The sequence below is a fragment of the Mesoplodon densirostris genome, chromosome 2 (genome assembly GCF_025265405.1).
Source record: "Mesoplodon densirostris isolate mMesDen1 chromosome 2, mMesDen1 primary haplotype, whole genome shotgun sequence".
NCBI classification, from domain to species: Eukaryota; Metazoa; Chordata; class Mammalia; order Artiodactyla; family Ziphiidae; genus Mesoplodon; species Mesoplodon densirostris.
This window is the reverse complement of record NC_082662.1, coordinates 191,646,078-191,663,591: the sequence shown is the minus strand read 5'-3', so window position 1 is coordinate 191,663,591 and position 17,514 is coordinate 191,646,078. Positions and strand designations below refer to the sequence as shown.

The 17,514-nt window shown below is 62.9% G+C and overlaps 1 protein-coding gene across 1 annotated transcript in view; it reads left to right on the top strand.

The window, feature by feature from the left end:
• The first annotated feature begins 506 nt into the window (after positions 1-506).
• Positions 507-17,514, top strand: part of KIF21B (kinesin family member 21B) — a 39,501-nt gene continuing 22,493 nt past the window's right edge. The window contains exons 1-8 of the mRNA XM_060088687.1: positions 507-568; positions 12,596-12,818; positions 13,085-13,267; positions 15,524-15,673; positions 15,758-15,892; positions 16,147-16,320; positions 16,575-16,690; positions 17,161-17,356. Of these exons, the coding sequence (XP_059944670.1) occupies positions 528-568; positions 12,596-12,818; positions 13,085-13,267; positions 15,524-15,673; positions 15,758-15,892; positions 16,147-16,320; positions 16,575-16,690; positions 17,161-17,356 (1,218 nt within the window). The 5' untranslated portion in view covers positions 507-527. The remainder of the gene's footprint in view (positions 569-12,595; positions 12,819-13,084; positions 13,268-15,523; positions 15,674-15,757; positions 15,893-16,146; positions 16,321-16,574; positions 16,691-17,160; positions 17,357-17,514) is intronic.

Sequence of the window (17,514 nt, the reverse complement as noted above, 5' to 3'; positions counted from 1 at the left end):
TCCCTCCGCGACCCCCAAGCCACCCAGCCAGGCCCCCAGCAAACGCGTGGACATGAGGCGAGGGGTTCCTTTAAAGGCTTCCGCCCCGCCCCTGCTGCCGGCTCGGGCTTTCGATTGGTGCAGCAGGCTCGGGGGTGGAGCTAGGGGCGGAGCCGGGGCTGGTTCGGGGGCGGAGCCTCCGCCGGGCCGGCCCCCGCCCCCTTTGTTCGTGCGGCGGCGGGAGGCGCTGCGGGGCTGGAGGTGCGCGCGCGGGAGTCGCGCCGTGGGGAGCGGGTCGCGCCCGGGCTGTCAGCTGGCTCCGCGCCGCCGCCCGATGGCTCGAGGGGGCGCGCGGGCCCGGCCCCGGGGATCCTCCGCCGGCCGCGGGTGAGCCCTCCGCCGGCCGCCCGCGAGCATGTCACCTCCAGCCGCCGCAGCCTCCGTCCGCAGCGCCCGCGCCCTCGCCTCTCGCAGCCGCAGCCGCCGCCCGGGGCATTGGCCCCCAAGCCCCCGCCCCTGATCGACGCGGGACCCGGCGCCGAAGCACCATGGCGGGCCAGGGGGACTGCTGCGTCAAGGTGGCCGTCAGGTAGGACGGGCGGGGCGCGTGCGCGGAGGACTCGGCTTTGTCTCGCGTGGGCGCGGGGCGGGGGTCCGGGGGTCCCGGGGAGCCGCTCGACCCGCAGTCGGCGTCCGTGGAGGTCGGGCTGGCCAGGCTGGAGGGCGCCGCGTGCTGGCCCGGCCCCCGCAGGGATCGGCGGCCCCGCGGGCGGCTGGAGGTGGCTTTGTTTGGGTGGTAATTTCGGGTCCCTCTTGGGAGCCCTTAATGATCAGAAAATCGAATAAACAAGGAAATCCGGTATTTCACACCCAGCCCTGGCCCAGGCCGGAGCGTCTGTGTGTTTCCTCTTCGCCTCCCCACGGGCTGCTGTCTAATGCGGGCACATTGGATGGGGGGAAATTTCCCTGCATCCACCCTAGCCGGCTGGTCCTGCGCTCTTGGTCCAGCTGGGGAGGCAGCACGTCGCCCCCGGGCCGGTTCCGCAGACAAAGATCGAGTGCTGCACGGATGGAAGGGCTGGGATGGGGCCTTGGCCCTCCTTGGGGAGTCCAACGCTTTGGAGAGAAGCCTGCCGGCCCTGTCCCAAGAGGGGCTGGGTCTGGGCAGGGAGGATGGGGTGTCTCCGAGGTTCTGCCTCTGAGAGGACAGGATGCTGTGACGCTGATGCCCATCCTTAGGCCTTCAGACAGAACTGAGTGGGACAGGGCCGCATGGACTTACTTGGGACTTGAAGGGACATAGAGGCAGAAGTGAGGTGGGCAGAAGACAGGGCACCTGGAGGTGCGGGGCTTTGTGTTGGGTGGGGACACTTCACGCCATGTCACTCCTCCATTTTTGATTTGGACTTTTCTCTTTGAGGGGGTCTGATGGTGGGAGAGTGCCAGTCTGGGACTGGTCACCAATGAAGGGATGGTGGAGGACATCATTCAGCCCTGTGTGATGGGGGTGGGAGTCTGCGTCCGGGTCTAGGGTGGGTCTGAGCAGGTCTCTGGTTTCCCTGGGTTGTAGATGACCCAGATTCCAGGATTCCAGGGCAGTCACTCGGAGATGACTATGGAAAACACCCCAGGGCAGGTGCCGTCACCCCCCCACCCCCGCACCAGCCACCTGGCCAGCCCTCTGCAGCCCGGAGAGGGTCCGGGGACTGCTGACCACAGCTCTGGGGTTGCGGGAGGGAGACCGAGGTGCCCTCCTCCCACGTCCCCGGCTGCACTTAGAGCATCACTGGGCACAGGCTTGTTGGCTCCGGACAGCCTGAGACAAAGAGGAGCCCCAAAGGTGCCTGGTGGGCTGGCTGGGCGGGGCCAGGCTGCTGCGTGGCTGACTGTGCAGCAGGATCCTCTGGGGGGGCGAGGGCGAGGGCACGGTGTGGGTGGGAGTGTGGGAGTGGGAAATGTAAATAAGACAGCTGCAGCAGAGTGGGAGAGCCTGGGAGCATCATAAAAGGAAACTGTGAACCGGGGCTGGGAAGGAGGGCACTTGGGGTGCCCCTCCCAGGGGGCTTTCCTTTAGACTCCATCTTACCCGAGAGAGCCAAACAAAGCCCCCCGCCCCCCGCCAGCAGGGCCCCCAGGCTAGACTGGGGCAGCGTAAGATGTGGGAAAGCCCATGGCCTTGGCACCTTGTGCAGAGTGAGGAAGAGCTGGTGCTCCTTTGCCACCACCGCCAGAAGTTCCCGGGACCCTTCCCGCCCAGAGGGCACTGTGCCTGCCCACTGCTCCGGCTCTGCTTCCACGGAGATTGCCCTGGGGGCAGCCGGACGCCCCCACTCCTTGCCTCTGTGGCTGATCTGGATGAAGGGGTGGAGAGATTTGAGCATCAGAAGAGCCGGGCTTTCAGGGCCTCCTGGAAGGTGAAGGCCCCACCCACTCCTCCCCTCCCACCCCAGCCCAAGCGCCCAGCCAGGCACACGCCAGACCTCCATGCGCAGCTGGCCGTGGAGGGCAGACAATGCCTGGACAGAGCCCAGTTTCTAATCACCAAGCTGAGGACAGGACCTGGCTTGGGCTGGGGCTGGGACGGGGAGCAGGTGGTGCCACTGGGGGGCTGTAGGGGAGAATTCTCCGGGCTTTGGGTCCCCTTCAACCCCCCACTCCCACCCTCGGCAATCGCTTGTCCCACTTAAAGGACTGGGTGGTGGGCTGGAGTAGCGTAGAGCGTTGCTGGGAAGAGCCAAGGCTTTGGAACTGCCAAGAGTCTAGCCCAGCACCGCGCTGAGCTGTCTTTTTGGAAACCCTTTCTTATATCTAACTGAGAATAACTAAGGGCAAGCCCTGGGTCCAACTGTTGAGACAGGGAGGCCGGGAAAGAGACAGACTTGGTCTGGGAAGGGTGGGGGGGTTGTGTGTATGTGTAAGGGTGGAGGTCCGGGAGCTGCCAGACTAGGTAAGAAGTGCCAGGCTCTTGGCCCTGTAATCTCTCCAGATGAGGCTCAAAGCTGGCTTGTCTGCGGAGCCACGGAGAAGGCCAAGGGGGTACAGAGCCGGAGGAGGCGACTTTCAGGACCTGGGGCTGTGGGATAAGGGGAGAAGGTGTACATGTGAGCAGACCCCAGAGCCCCACCCCAGGCCACCCTGGAGTCTGGCCCATCTGACCCTGAGCTCCGCACCGAGACTCCCAACCTGCCCCGTGATACGTTTCTCCATAAATCCCCTCGTATGGACTCCCTCAGCTCCGAGGCTGGCCTAGGGGCCCGCTTCTACCTGGGGCCGGGGTTTGGGGGGGACCCTGGGGAGAGCTGACCTGCCCCAGGCTGCAGAAATACAGGCCTGACTAGTGGGGGGAGAAGGGGAAGGGATGGCTGTTAAGAAATGCCAGTTGGCAAAGTTGAGATTGGGGAAGGAAGCCAAGTCGCGTGGTGCATTTATTTAAGACCCTTTCAAGCCCCCAGCTCTGAGTCCCCAGCCCGAGGGGAGCCCTCAGTGTGGCCTAACCCCCTTCCCCTTTATCTTTGCCTGGTTTCCTTAAGCTTCCTTCCTTAGTCTGCTAGGGTGGGGATGGGGGCTCTGCCGGTTCCACATCCATCCCTGGACACTGCAGGGTCAGGCAGGGGCTGGAAAGGGCATGGGGAGCACCAGCCAGGGGCCCAGGGACAGTCAGATGGCACCCCTGCTCTCTCCCTTGGGTTCTCTAGCTGCAGTTATTCCCCTGGATTCAGGCTCCTCTGAAGTCTTAGTCAGTGTCTGTCTAGATTTTGAATCAAGAGAATTGGTGGTTTACGACAAAGACACTGAAGACAGAAAAAACTGAGTGAGGGTGGGGATGCCGTGCCTTCAGAACCCCCCTTCCCCGCCCCCTGCCCCACTCGGGCGGAGTCCAAGCCCAGTCAGGGCCAACCAGGGCCCCCTGTGGCCCCTCCTGTCCAGTTCACAGACCTGGGAAACTGAGGCCCGGGCAGGGCCTCCTGTGGCCAGTGGAGACCTGAGAGTCCTGGTGGCGGGCTTCTGCTGCAGAACTAGGGCTTACGTCATCACCAGGAAGTGCAGTGTGGTAACCGCAGGCCCCGGAAGTGTGCCCCCCACCCCGCCCCAGCCGGCCTGCCTGATTGGCTCTCAGCTTTTGAAGACCTCAGAGAGGGGGGTGGGGGCAGGGGCTGAGGAAGTGGCAGAGGTGACATGGGCCCGGCACCCTTATTCCTACAGCTCTGCGGGCAGAGGGCAGGGCTGGGGCCCACGAAGTCGGTTACTGGCTGGGTCATGGGGCCCCATTTCTGTTTCTCCTTCTGGGCCTCAGTTTTACCCACTGTAGAATGAGATCAGCACTTGGTTCTGGTTTGGCCATTTGTGAAGAGGAGCGGTTTGGATGCAGTAGAAGGTGGCCCGTCCTTAAAGGGTGACTCTTGAGAAGCTAAGTGTGAATAAAATGTTTTAAAAATAAGCCCTTAAAGTGTATCTAAGCGGTGTCTCTCTGGGTTAAGCCACAGTGACTGTTAGGTAAAGAGAGGAATTCACCTCCAGCCCTTGGATTGATTGATTGATGGTTGATTGCAGGAAGCTCGCTGTGATGGAAGGACTGAGCGGGGAGGGAGGGGCTGGGCGCTGTCCTTTCCTGCATGCTCACTGAGCGCCAGGTGTCACGCCTGCGTTGTCCCACGGGGGCCTGCGAGGTGGCGATGTCACGCGCATGGTAGAGATGGGCACAGGCTCACAGCAGTAAGTGGAGGCGTCTGAATTTGGACCCGGGGCACCCTTGCTTTCCAAACACGTCCTCCTCACCCTGCTCCATGTGGCCTCGTCATCCGGCTGCTGATTCGCTCTTCCTGGGCACCTCTGTGCCTCCGTTTCCTCCAGCCCTTTCCGCACGTCATGGCCGTGACCGCGAACGCGGGAAGGTCCTCGGGGAGGCACACAGAGCTGCGCAGATGTGGCAGGTGAGGCCGGCTGGGCCTTCTTTGTGGGCTGCCTGTCCCCACGTGCTCCTAGTTTGGGGGAGTCCCTCCCCCCCCGGGTGGGAGCCACCTTTCTCCCTTTCCTGAGATTCACGCAGCTGCCCCTGGACTTTGTTTTCCTGCCTGAGTACCACCTCGCCGCCCTCTAGGGAAGTTCCAGGACAGCCAAGTCTACACCCACCCCCACCCCCAAGTGTCCTTGGGCTCCCATCTCTCTCCTTTAACCTCTAGCCCAGCAGCTCCTTAGGAGAAGGCGGGGCCCTGAGAGGCTGCTGGGCTCCCTGCTGGGGTGGGGATGCTCGGCCTTGACCCCGGGGGCTAATTCTCTGTCCCAGGGGGATGGGGCCGTGGAGTTCAGTGGCAGGGGCCACGGAGCCCACAGCACGTGGCAGCGCTGTTGGCTGCAGTGTCCTGTCCTCTGGAGCACTCCCTCTCTCCCCTCGGCTGCTCTGCAGGTGGAAGGGATGGAGGGTTCCCCATCCCCAGACCCCCAGATGCCTGAGCCCCTATCCCTCTGCCATCCTCGGTGGAAGCCCGCCATCAGAGTGGTGGCAGAGGCCACCAGTCCTTCCTCCAGGCCGGACTGGTCCTTCCTGAGGCTGGAGTTAAGGTGCCCCGAGGAGAGCCTGGCCGGGCGGCTGGGGACCAGGGCCAGCGGGCTGGGGAGAGGCTCAGGCCAGGCGCCTGTTGCTGTGCATTCCTCAGCAGGGGAGTGTCCCCAGGGCCCAGTCCCCACTGAGCTGTCCCCCACCAGATGCAGATGCCGGCACAGCTCTGGGCTCTGCCGCGTCTCCTGGGAGGTCATGGGAAACCCCTGCCAGATGCCCTGGGATGCCGGAGCACAGCTGAGCGGGCTTCCCTGAGCTGGAAACGCCCTCTGGCCAGGCCCTGAGCTGCCACTCATAGGCTCACAGGCCTGCAGGCTCGAGTGGCCAACAGCAGGCAGGGGCCTGGGAAGCTCAGGATCAGGACTGGCCACCCTCAGCCCCTCCTCACTCCAGCTCCTGCCCTCCCAGCCCCTCTGCCCGCCTGCTTCCTCCCCCGTGCCGGCTTCGGCCATTCTGGGGGTGCCTGGGCCCAGCTGAGATCCCGATGCCCTGGGGGGGTGTGGATAAGACTCCCCGCACCCTCCCCCATTGGACGGCCTGTCCGGGCATTCCTCAGAAGTCAGTGGCCAGAACCCCGGGATGAACGGGGGGGTGGGGGGGCGGTAAGGGCGTCCTCCGGAGGGAGTAGGGTCGGTGTGCAGAACCCCAGGTCTCCTGTAGGTTCCCTCTGAGTGTCTGCACCACTCCCTGTGCTCCCGGGAAGATGTGTGAGGGCAGAAGTAGGCAGAGGGGGCTGACAGACCCCTTTCCCCAGGCTGAGCCCTGTAAACCCATGCCCTTTGACCCCGCCGTACAAAGCCTTCTTGTTTGGGGGTTCAGAGCCAGTCTTTTCCCTGCGGCAGCCTCTGGAAGGCTGGGCTGGGGAGGGTCTGGGAGGCCAGGAGAAGGGCCGGTGGGAGGACACCAGGGTCCTCTGGCTGTCACGGGGCTCCCCACACTGCACCCCTGAAGCTGAAAGGGCGAGCACCCCAGGCTGGACCTGCCACCCTGCTTCAGAGAGGACTGGCCCCCACGGGAAGACGCTTTCTCTGCGCTAAGTCGGCTAAAGCCCCCCGGGTGTCTGGGAGCCAGACTCCCCAGAGAGAGCAGGGATTTTGCTTCCAGCCGCCTTCCCGGAGCTGGCAGGCTGCCACGGTGGGAGGAGGAGGGGGAGGAGAGGACGCCTGGTAAAGTGGGTGCGGGTGTCCTCTTTCTGCGGCGGAGGGAGGCGGGCGGCGTGCTCACGCAGGGAAGCAGCCTTCTGCGTCCTCAGCCCCCTGCTTCCCCTGCCCAGGCCTTGGCTTTCTTCACCACAGAATGGGAAAATGCTTCCCCAGCAGACAGCTCTCAGCCCTGCTGGCAGCTGGCAGCAGGATCATCTTTCTCCAGCCCACCTCTCTCAGCGCCAGGGCTGCTTAGAGGGTGAGGCCAGACTGGGCACAGTCAGGCTTGGTTTGAATTTCACCTCCACCATTAGGGGTGTGTGACTTCGGGCTTGCTCAGATTCTCCTTTCTGAGCCTCAGTAGAGAGGGGTCTTTACACGACATGTGTTCATGCATGTAAAGGAGCTCCACACATAGGTTCTCAAAAGATATTACGTACTGTCCTTATCAGATGAGGCTCGGGTGGTATCAGTGACCATGATTCCAGAGGAGGAAGGTTGCACAGCCTCCCGAGCTCCCCTTCCCAGGGCTCCACAGCCTTTGCAGGCAGGAAGTTCCTTCTGCCAGCTTATCTGAATCCCTCCCGCTGTAGCTGATTTCCCCTTTGGTCTGGCTGTGTCACTGACGGGGATGAGGTGATCCCTGGCAGGTCATGGCATGGCTGAGTGGTTTGGTGTGCCAGGCAGACAGGAGGTCCTGGGGCTCCTCTCGGTGTCCCCTGCCACACACACACACACACACACACACACACACACACACACTTCCACGACGGAGGCCACGACAGCCCAGCTCCAGATGAAGCCAGGCATGCCGACTGTGGGCTGGCCTGAGGAGGGGAGGCCGTGAAACCTGGGCCACCCTGGGAGCAGCACACCCCGAGACGGGGCGCTGGGCGTCCTTCCTTCTCTGGGCCTCCCTGGGCTGTCCCACTTGCCCAGGGGCTCCTATTCAGGGTTCCAGAAAGGTGTTAGGGGGTCCTGAAGGAGAAAAGAACAGATAGGCTTATATCCCTGGGGCTTTTTCCAAAAGGACTAACTAGTTACATGGGTGACCGTGGCCATCTGAGGGGAGATTCTAGTCCGGGTCTGTGGTTCTTCTCAAAGACCTCAAGGTGAGGCCTGAGAGGGTGTCTCCCAGCCTGGAAGCCCCCAGAGTGACATTACTCACAGGTGGGCAGCTGCATTCAGGCTGGTTCTCCCTCCTTCTGCACTGAATCTTCAGGCCCACAGCCAGGAAAGATGGTCTTCCTAGAAGACGTTGTTACTAATTAGCTATGTGACCTTGAGCTGCGTTAATTTCTCTCTGAGCCCTCGTTTGTAAATTGGGGCGGGCGGGGGGATACCCCCCTTAGAACGTGTGCAAAGTGTGGTAGGTACAGAGACCAGCAGAGAGGCATCTTGCTCCCTAAGTGCGGGGTTATTACCTACTGGGGAATTGAGTCAGCAGAGATGTAACGGGGTTCCAGGTACCAGCAGAAAAGGGTGTCAGGAATCAGACCGTACACCAACAGCTGTAAGAATCTTCTAGGATTCTGGAACAGTTCTTGGTTACCTGTTACCTCTTGGAGAAAAGTAAGACTTCTTCGAGGGGAAAGAGCCTGGGGGCCGCATCCCTAGGAATTTTGGGCAAAGATTTGGGGGCAGGTCAATGAGGGAGCAAAGGAAGGACCGGAGGCAGCTGATTGGGCAGGACGGATTTCACCTGAGAAGCTGAGCGACACCCACCGCCCCTCCCCCAGCCCAAGGTTACTGGGCGGAGCCCTGGGCGATGATTGGCCGGCTTTGTGCGATGTCACCGAGGGCGGGGTGGGGTGTGGGGCTCCGGCCGGCTACCCTTTGAGGGAGGGACTTTTCCTCCTGGGCGGTATCAGCATCCCCGGGGCCTGCCTGTCTCCCCTGTCCGCTCCTTCCGCCCTGTGCCGGCTCCCCGAAGAGCCCAGGGACCGTCGAGCTCAGTGGCTGCCGCAGGCCTGGGCTCGGGCTGGCGGCCTCTGTCCCCCGCCTGGAGCACCAGCCCGTGAGGGGGCGGCCACGAGCGCCCGCAGTCCCTCTGCGCCAGCGTGTGTGGACAGATACTAAAATCACCAGCCACAGCACCCCAGCTCCCGCCCCGTTGCGCACCGAGGACCCTGGGCCAGATCCCGCCTCCGAAGCGCTAGCGCCGCCCCTTTCTCCGCGACCCCGTCCCCGCCCCCGCCCCCTCCCACCGCCCTCTCTGCGGGTTGCCGAGTGGCAAATAGACCGGTCTCTGTTCTGGGAGGTTCCGGGCCTTTCTTAGTGGGGCCGTCCGCCCGCCCTCCCCATGCAGGACCTGGAGAAGGGATGGGGGAGGTTTGGGGGGGATGGGGCTCGGGGTGAGGTGCCCGTGGGTGACATTCAGGGGGGTCTCTGGATAGAAATGATACTGGACGTTGGGTCCACAAAACTTTGACAAAAACAGGCAGCACGGTTTGCCAATTTGAGTTTCCAAACATTGCATTAAATCATGATTTATCTTGATTACTGAGTGAGTTTTTTTCATGCTCCCTTAAATTTTGCACTTGAGGCGAATACCTCACTCACCTCACCCCGGCCCTGCATCTGGTCCACAGCACCCAGCGTCCATGGTTTATTGGCAAGACCCTGGAACCTGGTTCCCACCGCTGACCTCCCGCCCGCGCCCCAAGGGAGGAACAGGGCTGGGAGTGGTGCCATCCTGCCACCCTGCATAGCCGGAAGCAGCCTCCTTCCCCTCATCTGGGGCAGTGATGCTGGCGGAGGGCCACTAGCTCTCAGGGCAGCCCACAGAAGTGACCTCACCCCAGGCGGGGCCGGGACAGGAGCTGCCGGAGGGGAGGGCGATGGAGTTCTTAGAAAGTTAAAGCTGGGAAGAGGTCGTCCAGATGACACAGGAGGAAGCGGGGGCTCCTGGACCACAGGAGGAGGGGACAGGGGCTTGTCCAGGGACCGTCTTTATCTCCTGCCTTCAGGGCCTGGGTTCAGATTCTCCACTGGGCGGCGTGTGGTGGGCAGGCGCCCCAGGATGCCCACCCCCGCTGGACTGTGCCCTGAAGGCTGGGCGCCGGAGGCCAGCCTGGCGCGTGTGTGAGGCTGTGGTGGGACTCCCCCGGGCTGCCTCCTGCCCCTAATGGTGATGCGTGGAGGAAGTTTATGTACCCATCTAGACATTGAGCTTCCCGGGCAGGAGGCAGCTGGACAAGTGGAGAAGCCGCAGGCTTCAGACTCCCAGCTTCCCTGTATTTACTGTGTGTGACTCAGCTGCTTCAGGCCTCGACTTTCCTCTCTGGACAGTGGGCGCTGAAATCCCTAGCTCACCACCTCCCTTAAGTGAGGTGGTCCGTGGCCGGTGCCTGGCCCAGCACCTGCACATGGAAAGCATCCCTGCAGTCTTCATGGTCTCTGGTGCCATCTCCAGTAACTCATTCAAGGCCCACTCCTGGGACTAACACGCTGCCCTCCTCATCCAGGTCAGTGGCTTTGGTAACTAGTGACTCACCCTGGGCCCGTGTCCTCTGTCTCCCAGCTGGTACCCCATTCTCTGCGTAGCAGTGCTCACCCATCATACCTGCCAAGCACACTGGTGCGTAGAATGGGCCCCCAGCCAGAATGGGGCTGGCTCTCTGGCCCCAGAGGACGGCACACCAGGATGTGCCAGGCTCTGGAGGGTCCCAGGGTGAATGCCTGGCTGACCCCGTGACACCTGGGGTCCCTCCTTTACGCCCTGTCTCCTAGGCTGCTCTTCTGGCCACCCTCTTGGTCTGGGGGCTGGTGGGTGGGGCAGAAGCTGGTCCCTTGTCAACTGGCTCTGCCCGGCAGGGCTGCTGCCCCCCTCCCCCGCTCCCACTGGCTCCCGGGACCCTAATTCGATTTCCTCCAATCACCAGCATTGCCATCTGCTTGTGGTAATTAAATGGTGTTTGAACTGGATCCAGAAATCCCATCGCAAGCAGCCCACGTGGCAGGGAGGGCGTCTGTGGGAGCTGGTGCCGGCCAGCAGAGTTGGAGGGGCCTCAGAGGCTGCCCCCCGCCAGGCCCCTGGTCCCCCTGGGAGCCCTGGACACCCTGGGCCCGAGCTCCTGATTTCCCGCCTGAGGCCCGGTCCCCTCTGAGGTCACTGGCTGGCACGCTGGGCCCTGCCCCTCAGCCACGTGAAGCACAGGAGCATCGAAGCAGCAGAGCACGCCCCGCCTGGCCTCAGACCCTGCTGCCTGTGACTGGCCGGGCACCATCCATTTCCTCGTCCACGGTGGGGACCACGGCGTCCCCCTCGGTGTGGTCGTGCGTGTCGGCTGCCACCACCGGTGGTCCAGGTGGGAGCGCTGCGGCCTGGGCGTCTTACTGGCAGGTCAGGTTTCTGGTCTGCAGGTGCAGAAAGGATGGGTGGGATCCACAGCTCCCTTCCCAGCCAGAAACCAGTCTGGGGGAGACTGAGAAGCTAGATTCTCACTTCAGCCTGGCCCGGAACAGCTGGATGGGGGGAGGGGGTGGTAGCCTCCTTGGACGTCCGGACCTGGCAGCCTCCATGGTGTGAGGACCTGTCCACACCTCAGGGGAAAGGCTGCTGAAGGAAGGCCACCGTCCATGGGTGTGAACTGGACCTGGGGTTCTAACCACCTGCTCCCCCGGTCTCTTTAACCCCCTCGCGGCAAAGTGCAGGTAGCAGGCCCAGGTGAGCACCTCACCTGGCCTGCAGCTCTGAGGGGCCTCGGGGGCTGGACAGCCGGGGACAGGGACAGGATGGCAGCTTGGAGGGCCCGCCTCTGCAGCGAGGCGCCCCGAGGTCCTGGACGCCTGCCGGCCTGGCCCTCGCACTCTTTTCTTCTCTTAGTAAATGTTGGCTTAGGGAGAGGGATGCTGACAAGCAGTTCATTGTGAGAGGCCGGCAGAGGGGCTGGCTTTGTGAGCCCATGAGCGGCGGAGCCCACCCCCCGCCTTACTTTGGGCATCAGGAGGTGCTCCCTGCCAATCCCGACATACACGCATGCTCACTGACTCCCACTTGGTTGCCATGGGGACCTCCTCCGGCAGTGGCCGCTTGGAAGAGGGGAAGGGGCGGGGCATGGAGACGGCCCTGTCCAAGGCTGCGCCCCCCCTTAGCCCTGATGCCACTTGCCTTCCTCTTTACCGGGGTGCCCCCAGGGTCTGGGATGTGGCCCCTCCTGTGGCTGGTGCCCCTGCTGGAGGTCCCTGCCTTTCTCCACCTTTTGCCTGGACCTGCTCTGCAGGGCTGTGCCTAGTCTGCCCCCTTGGCTCCCTGAGAGGAAGGAGCTTGTGCCTGAGACTGTTCCTCCGGCATCTGGTAGAGGGGGGCGGGTCCTGAGCTGGGGGTCCCTGCAGCACCCGCAGGCCTGGGCAGAGATGCTGGTCTCCTGCGGAACGGAGCCCCGGGGGGAGCAGCCAGGGCTCGCCCTTCCTTCTCCTCCCTGGTCTTGGGCTTTGCCTCCCCAGAAGGGGGCCAGCTGCCTTCTCTCCCCCGCTCTGTGACAGACTCACACGCTCCAGTTGGGAGCGTGTGCTTAATGTCAGTCAGACCTGTCACGGTCCGTTGCACAACCTTGGGCAAGTCATTTAAAGTCTCCCAGCCTCTGTTTCCTCCTCTGTAAAATCAGGCAAATAATACATACCTCGCCGGCTTACGGTAAAGAATACATGAACTCATTTAGGTAAAATACCTTTAACATAGATTGGATACATGGAGTGCTCATAAAATGTTAGCAGCTGCTGCTTTGGGGGGTGCTACTTATTGTTAGCGTTGTGTTACAAAGCTGCCCTCATCCTAGGTTTCCTTCCTTCTCCTCCCGCTTGTGGGGCAGGAGGGGCCTGGGGGAGGTGGACGCTGGGTGGCAGGACGGGGAGGACGGTGGCTGCAGTCCCCCCGCAGCTGGGTCTGACCCAGGACTCCCCCCACCCCGGGCAGGATCCGGCCCCAGCTGTCAAAAGAGAAGATTGAGGGCTGCCACATCTGCACCTCGGTCACCCCGGGGGAGCCCCAGGTCCTCCTGGGGAAGGACAAGGCCTTCACCTATGACTTTGTCTTCGACCTGGACACCTGGCAGGAGCAGGTTTATTCTACCTGCGTGAGCAAGCTCGTGGAGGGCTGCTTCGAGGGCTACAATGCCACGGTGCTGGCCTACGGGCAGGTAAGCTACCTCCTCCCACCTACAGCCCCTGCAACCCCGGGCTCCCTGTCTGATGGGAGAGAGAGCCACCCTCAGAGCAGCTGAGACGCAGCTGCAGTTTTGTCTGTGGTCCGAGGGTGCTGCTGCGTTGCTGGCTGTGGCTTTGGGACCAGGCCGGGCAGGGACCCAGGCTGGGAGGTAAATGAGGGGGACGCAGCCAGGGTGCGGGGCTCGCTGGCGCCCCCAGGGTGCTGGGTAACGCCCTCCTTCCATCTTTGCCAACGCAGACGGGAGCCGGGAAGACGTACACTATGGGCACCGGTTTCGACGTGGCGATGGCGGAGGAGGAGCAGGGCATCATCCCGAGGGCCATCGCGCACCTCTTCGGGGGCATCGCTGAGCGCAAGCGGCGGGCACAGGAGCAGGGTGTGGCCGGGCCCGAGTTCAAAGTCAGCGCCCAGTTCCTGGAGGTACCGTGGCCTCGTGGGAGGGCTGGAGGGAGACGGGGGTGGCAAGACCTGGAAGCTGGGCTCCCCGCCAGGGCCGCAGGCATAGCCTGGGGAGCCAGGGAGGCATCTGCATGTGAGGAGGTTCCCGCTGCTGGAAGTATCCCCGCCAGAGCCAGAGGACCACCTGGTGGGACACTGAAGGGGCTCCCTGCCTCAGACGGAGCTTGAGTCAGTGAGAACCTGTAGGATCTCTTCAAACCCTGACTGATTACAGCTCCAACACGTACCAGATGTGTGACCTTGGGCAAGTCATTTCACCACTCTGCAGAATGGGGGTGATGACACCTATTTCCTAGGGGTTTCAGGGGATGATGAGGAAGCACAAGCCCAGCACACAGTGAGACTCTAGTTCTCGCCCCTTCTGGCCTCTGCTGGGTCCTCCCCAGCCTCAGAGCAGCCTGCCCTGTCCCTTTCTGGTTGAGGTCCTTCCTGACCCTCTGAGCCTTCTCTAACCCCAGGGCAGGAAGGTCCTCCTGAGGGGCCTTTCTGGCATCTGGCCCTGCCTCTCCCTGGGAGGATGTCCGGGTGCCGAGCCCAGGGACCGTGGCAGCTAGGGGCCTTGGGGGTGGGGAGGGGACCTCTGGCCTGCCAAGGGGCCTCTCAGAAGCGTGTCCAGGAAGGCCGGTGGGCCTGGGTGCTTCTCATGAGGCCCGGTGTCACCAGGCTCCTGCTCTAGCACACCTGGACCGGGCAGCTCCAGTTCCCAGTGTCCAAACTCCAGCCCACGGACCCCCAGCCCTGGGACGTTTGCTGGGTGTGGAGCCACCCTGGGCTCAGACTGCACCCAGAGGACACTCGGGGGGAGAGATGTGGCCCCAGCCCTCCCCAGGTCTCGTGTCCCCCCCCACCACGCCCCCCGACCCTGGCCCCAGCGTGGCTTCCTCCTGGGCCTGCAGCATGGCTGCTTTCCCCTTAGGGGACCTGTGCTGTAGACTTGAGAGTTTCTCTTTATTCTTCTGGACTTTTGCTTCTGATAAAGAGTCTGCCTCTGTGTGTGTATATGTGCATATATGTGTATGTGTGTGTATGTGTAGGCATGTGTGTGTGTCTGTGTATGTGTTTGTGTGTATAAGTATGTGTAGATGTGTGTAGGTGCATGTTTGTGTATGTGTGTAGGCATGTGTATATGTGTGTATGTCTGCATGTGTTCGTGCCTATGTGTATGTGTGTAGGTATATGTGTGCGTATATGTGTATGTGTGTGTGTATGTGTGTGTGTGTATGTGTGTGTGTGTGTCTGTATATGTGTTTGTGTGTATGTGTGTCCTATGCTGTGTATTTCTGTAAGCTTCCTCATCTCTTTGTTTTTTCCTTTCTCCATCCTTTTGCCATAGAGAGCCCCAAAGAGCAGTTCAATACCTAGAAAACCCATGCCAAAGGGTGACCCACAAGGGGTTAAACGATGCCATGCGTCTGTCCCAGCAGACAGACAGACACCAAGGCCCCCACGTCTGCACCGGTCCCTGCCGTTTCCTCTTCCCCTTCCTGTGGGGTATTTCTGTCCCTTTAAGGCCATCAAAGCCTCGGATGTCCGAGGGCTGTGGCCTCCCCCCTCCCCCACGGGATTCTGTTGGCTGCTGACCGGCTGCCCTGTCCCTCCAGCTCCCTGCATGGTGAAAATGCCAGCAGGTGAAACTTTCCCTGCCAGCAACTCTAAACACAAGAGTCTGCAAGCCGGAGACCATCTGAAATGGGGTGATGCTCGTGGCCAGGCCACCTCCCATGGTGGCGTCCCCAGACTGCCCTCCAGCCCACATTCCTCAGCCCCCAGGGACCATAGGGATCGGATAGGGCGCTTCTCGGCTCTCCACTGAGTTCCACCCCCCTCCATCCTGGAGCCACCCCCCACCCCCCTTTCCCGCCCTGTGACATCCCAGGCTCTGCCCCAACCACGGTCACATGCTGTTCGTCCACGTGAGGACTCGAGTCCCCTTGTCCCCACCAGGTCCTTAGCCCCCCACCAGGGCTGAGCGCTGGGTGCCACCTCCTTGGGGAGTGGGAGGGCTCTCAGGATAGCTCTCCCCGGGGCCCAGCTGCCCTACCCTGTCCAGGGGAAAGATCCCGGAGCCAGAGCCCAGAGAGGACCAGGGGTGGCCAGGTAGCCTCCCAGAGCCTGGTTTCCACACCTGCAAAGCAGAGCTGGCCTGTGACACGAGAGCGAGCCCCGGGGGCCCCTCCGCCCCCACCTGCGCCCAGCGGCTGTCTTCCGCCCACACAGCTCTACAACGAGGAGATCCTCGACCTCTTCGACAGCGCCCGCGACCCCGACGCCCGCCACCGCAGGTCCAACATCAAGATCCACGAGGACGCCAACGGCGGCATCTACACCACGGGCGTCACCTCCCGCCTCGTCAGCTCCCAGGAGGAGGTGAGCATCTGAGGAGCCGCCCGGGGGCTGGGGGCTGGGGGCCGGGCTCTGCAGCCAGCTGGTCCTCACGTCTGCCCTCCCCAGCTGATCCAGTGCCTGAAGCAGGGCGCCCTGTCGCGCACCACGGCCAGCACCCAGATGAACGTGCAGAGCTCCCGCTCCCACGCCATCTTCACCATCCACGTGTGCCAGATGCGCCTGTGCACCCGGCCCGACCTGGTGAGGAGCCCGCGGCGGCGTGTCGGAGGGCGGGGTGGGGACGGAGTCCGGGATCTGGGGGTTCGGGCTCACCCTGCCGGCTTGCGGACCTTTCTTTTTCTCCGGGGGGGAGAACCGGCACATGCACGCAGTCAGATGTGCTGTGTGTGTGAGCCCCCCAGCCACGCTGCACCCCGAATCCCGAGGGCAGGGGCTGAGAGCACAGGAGCCCAAGGTGGGCGGGGGCCGGGAGTCACACGCCCGCTTCCCTGCAGGTGAACGAGGCCGTGACCGTGACCGGGCTTCCCGACGGCGCCGCTCCCTCGGGCGAGTATGAGACGCTCACCGCCAAGTTTCACTTTGTGGACCTGGCCGGCTCAGAGCGGCTGAAGCGGACGGGGGCCACAGGCGAGCGGGCCAAGGAGGGCATCTCCATCAACTGTGGCCTGGTAGGCACGCGGCGGCCAGCACGGCTCAGCCTCAGACCCTCCCCAGGCCCCCCTGGGGCCGACTACTGGCCGGAGCCCCATATGTCACTACTGGCTGGCCTCTGGACCCTCCCTCTCCCCCTGTCCCCGACTGCCTGACCTCACCAACCATCACACATCTGCCTTTAAACCCTCAGGGAGCCTGAGGGCTGCTGGGGTCAGCGGGGCAGGTCCTGCGGCTCACGAGTCGCTGGTCCCACCCCCCTCTCCCGCAGCTGGCCTTGGGCAATGTGATCAGCGCCTTGGGGGACCAGAGCAAGAAAGTGGTGCACGTGCCCTACAGGGACTCCAAGCTCACCCGGCTCCTCCAGGACTCGCTGGGCGGCAACAGGTACCTGCCCACCACCCCAGGGAGGGGCAGGGGTGAAGGCGCAGGGGCACGCTGGTGGGAGGGTTGGAGCCAGAGGCCCAGCGGACAGGGGGCCCTCCCGCCCCTGTGGGCCGCAGGCCTCGAGGTGCCCGTCGGCCACTACGGTCGGACCCAGCTTTCTCGTCTGCACAGCAGGGAGGGATAGTCCTAAAGGAGGTGCTAGAGCCCAAAGGGGAAAATAAATGGGGACGCTAAGGACACACACAGGGCCATGATTTCGGTGATGACACATCACGGCCTCCCTCGCTGTGGTCACCCCTGTTGGAGTGGTGGAGTCACCACCGGGCTACGTAGTCCGGATCCCCACGTCCCAGCCTCTGCCCAGGTCCTCAGGGCTTCCAGGCGGGAGCGGGATCTGCTCCGAAGTGATGCTCCTGGGCCGGCCATGCCTTCGTCCATCACTCCCCACCCCACTCCCCCATGCTCCCCAGCCAGACCATCATGATCGCCTGCGTGAGCCCCTCTGATCGGGACTTCATGGAGACGCTCAACACGCTCAAATACGCCAACCGAGCCCGCAACATCAAGAACAAGGTGGTGGTGAACCAGGACAAGACCAGCCAGCAGATCAGCGCGCTGCGGGCCGAGATTGCGCGCCTGCAGATGGAGCTGATGGAGTACAAGGCGGTGAGCGGGCCCCCCCCCCCAACCTGGCCTCCGTGCGCCCTGGGCATCGCCATGTGCCAACCACGGCAGCCAGTGCCAGGCTCACCTGGTGGGTGACCTGTGCATACCAAGTCAGAGCCCTCAGGGCTTAGAATATAAGAGAAGGAAGAGCACACCCC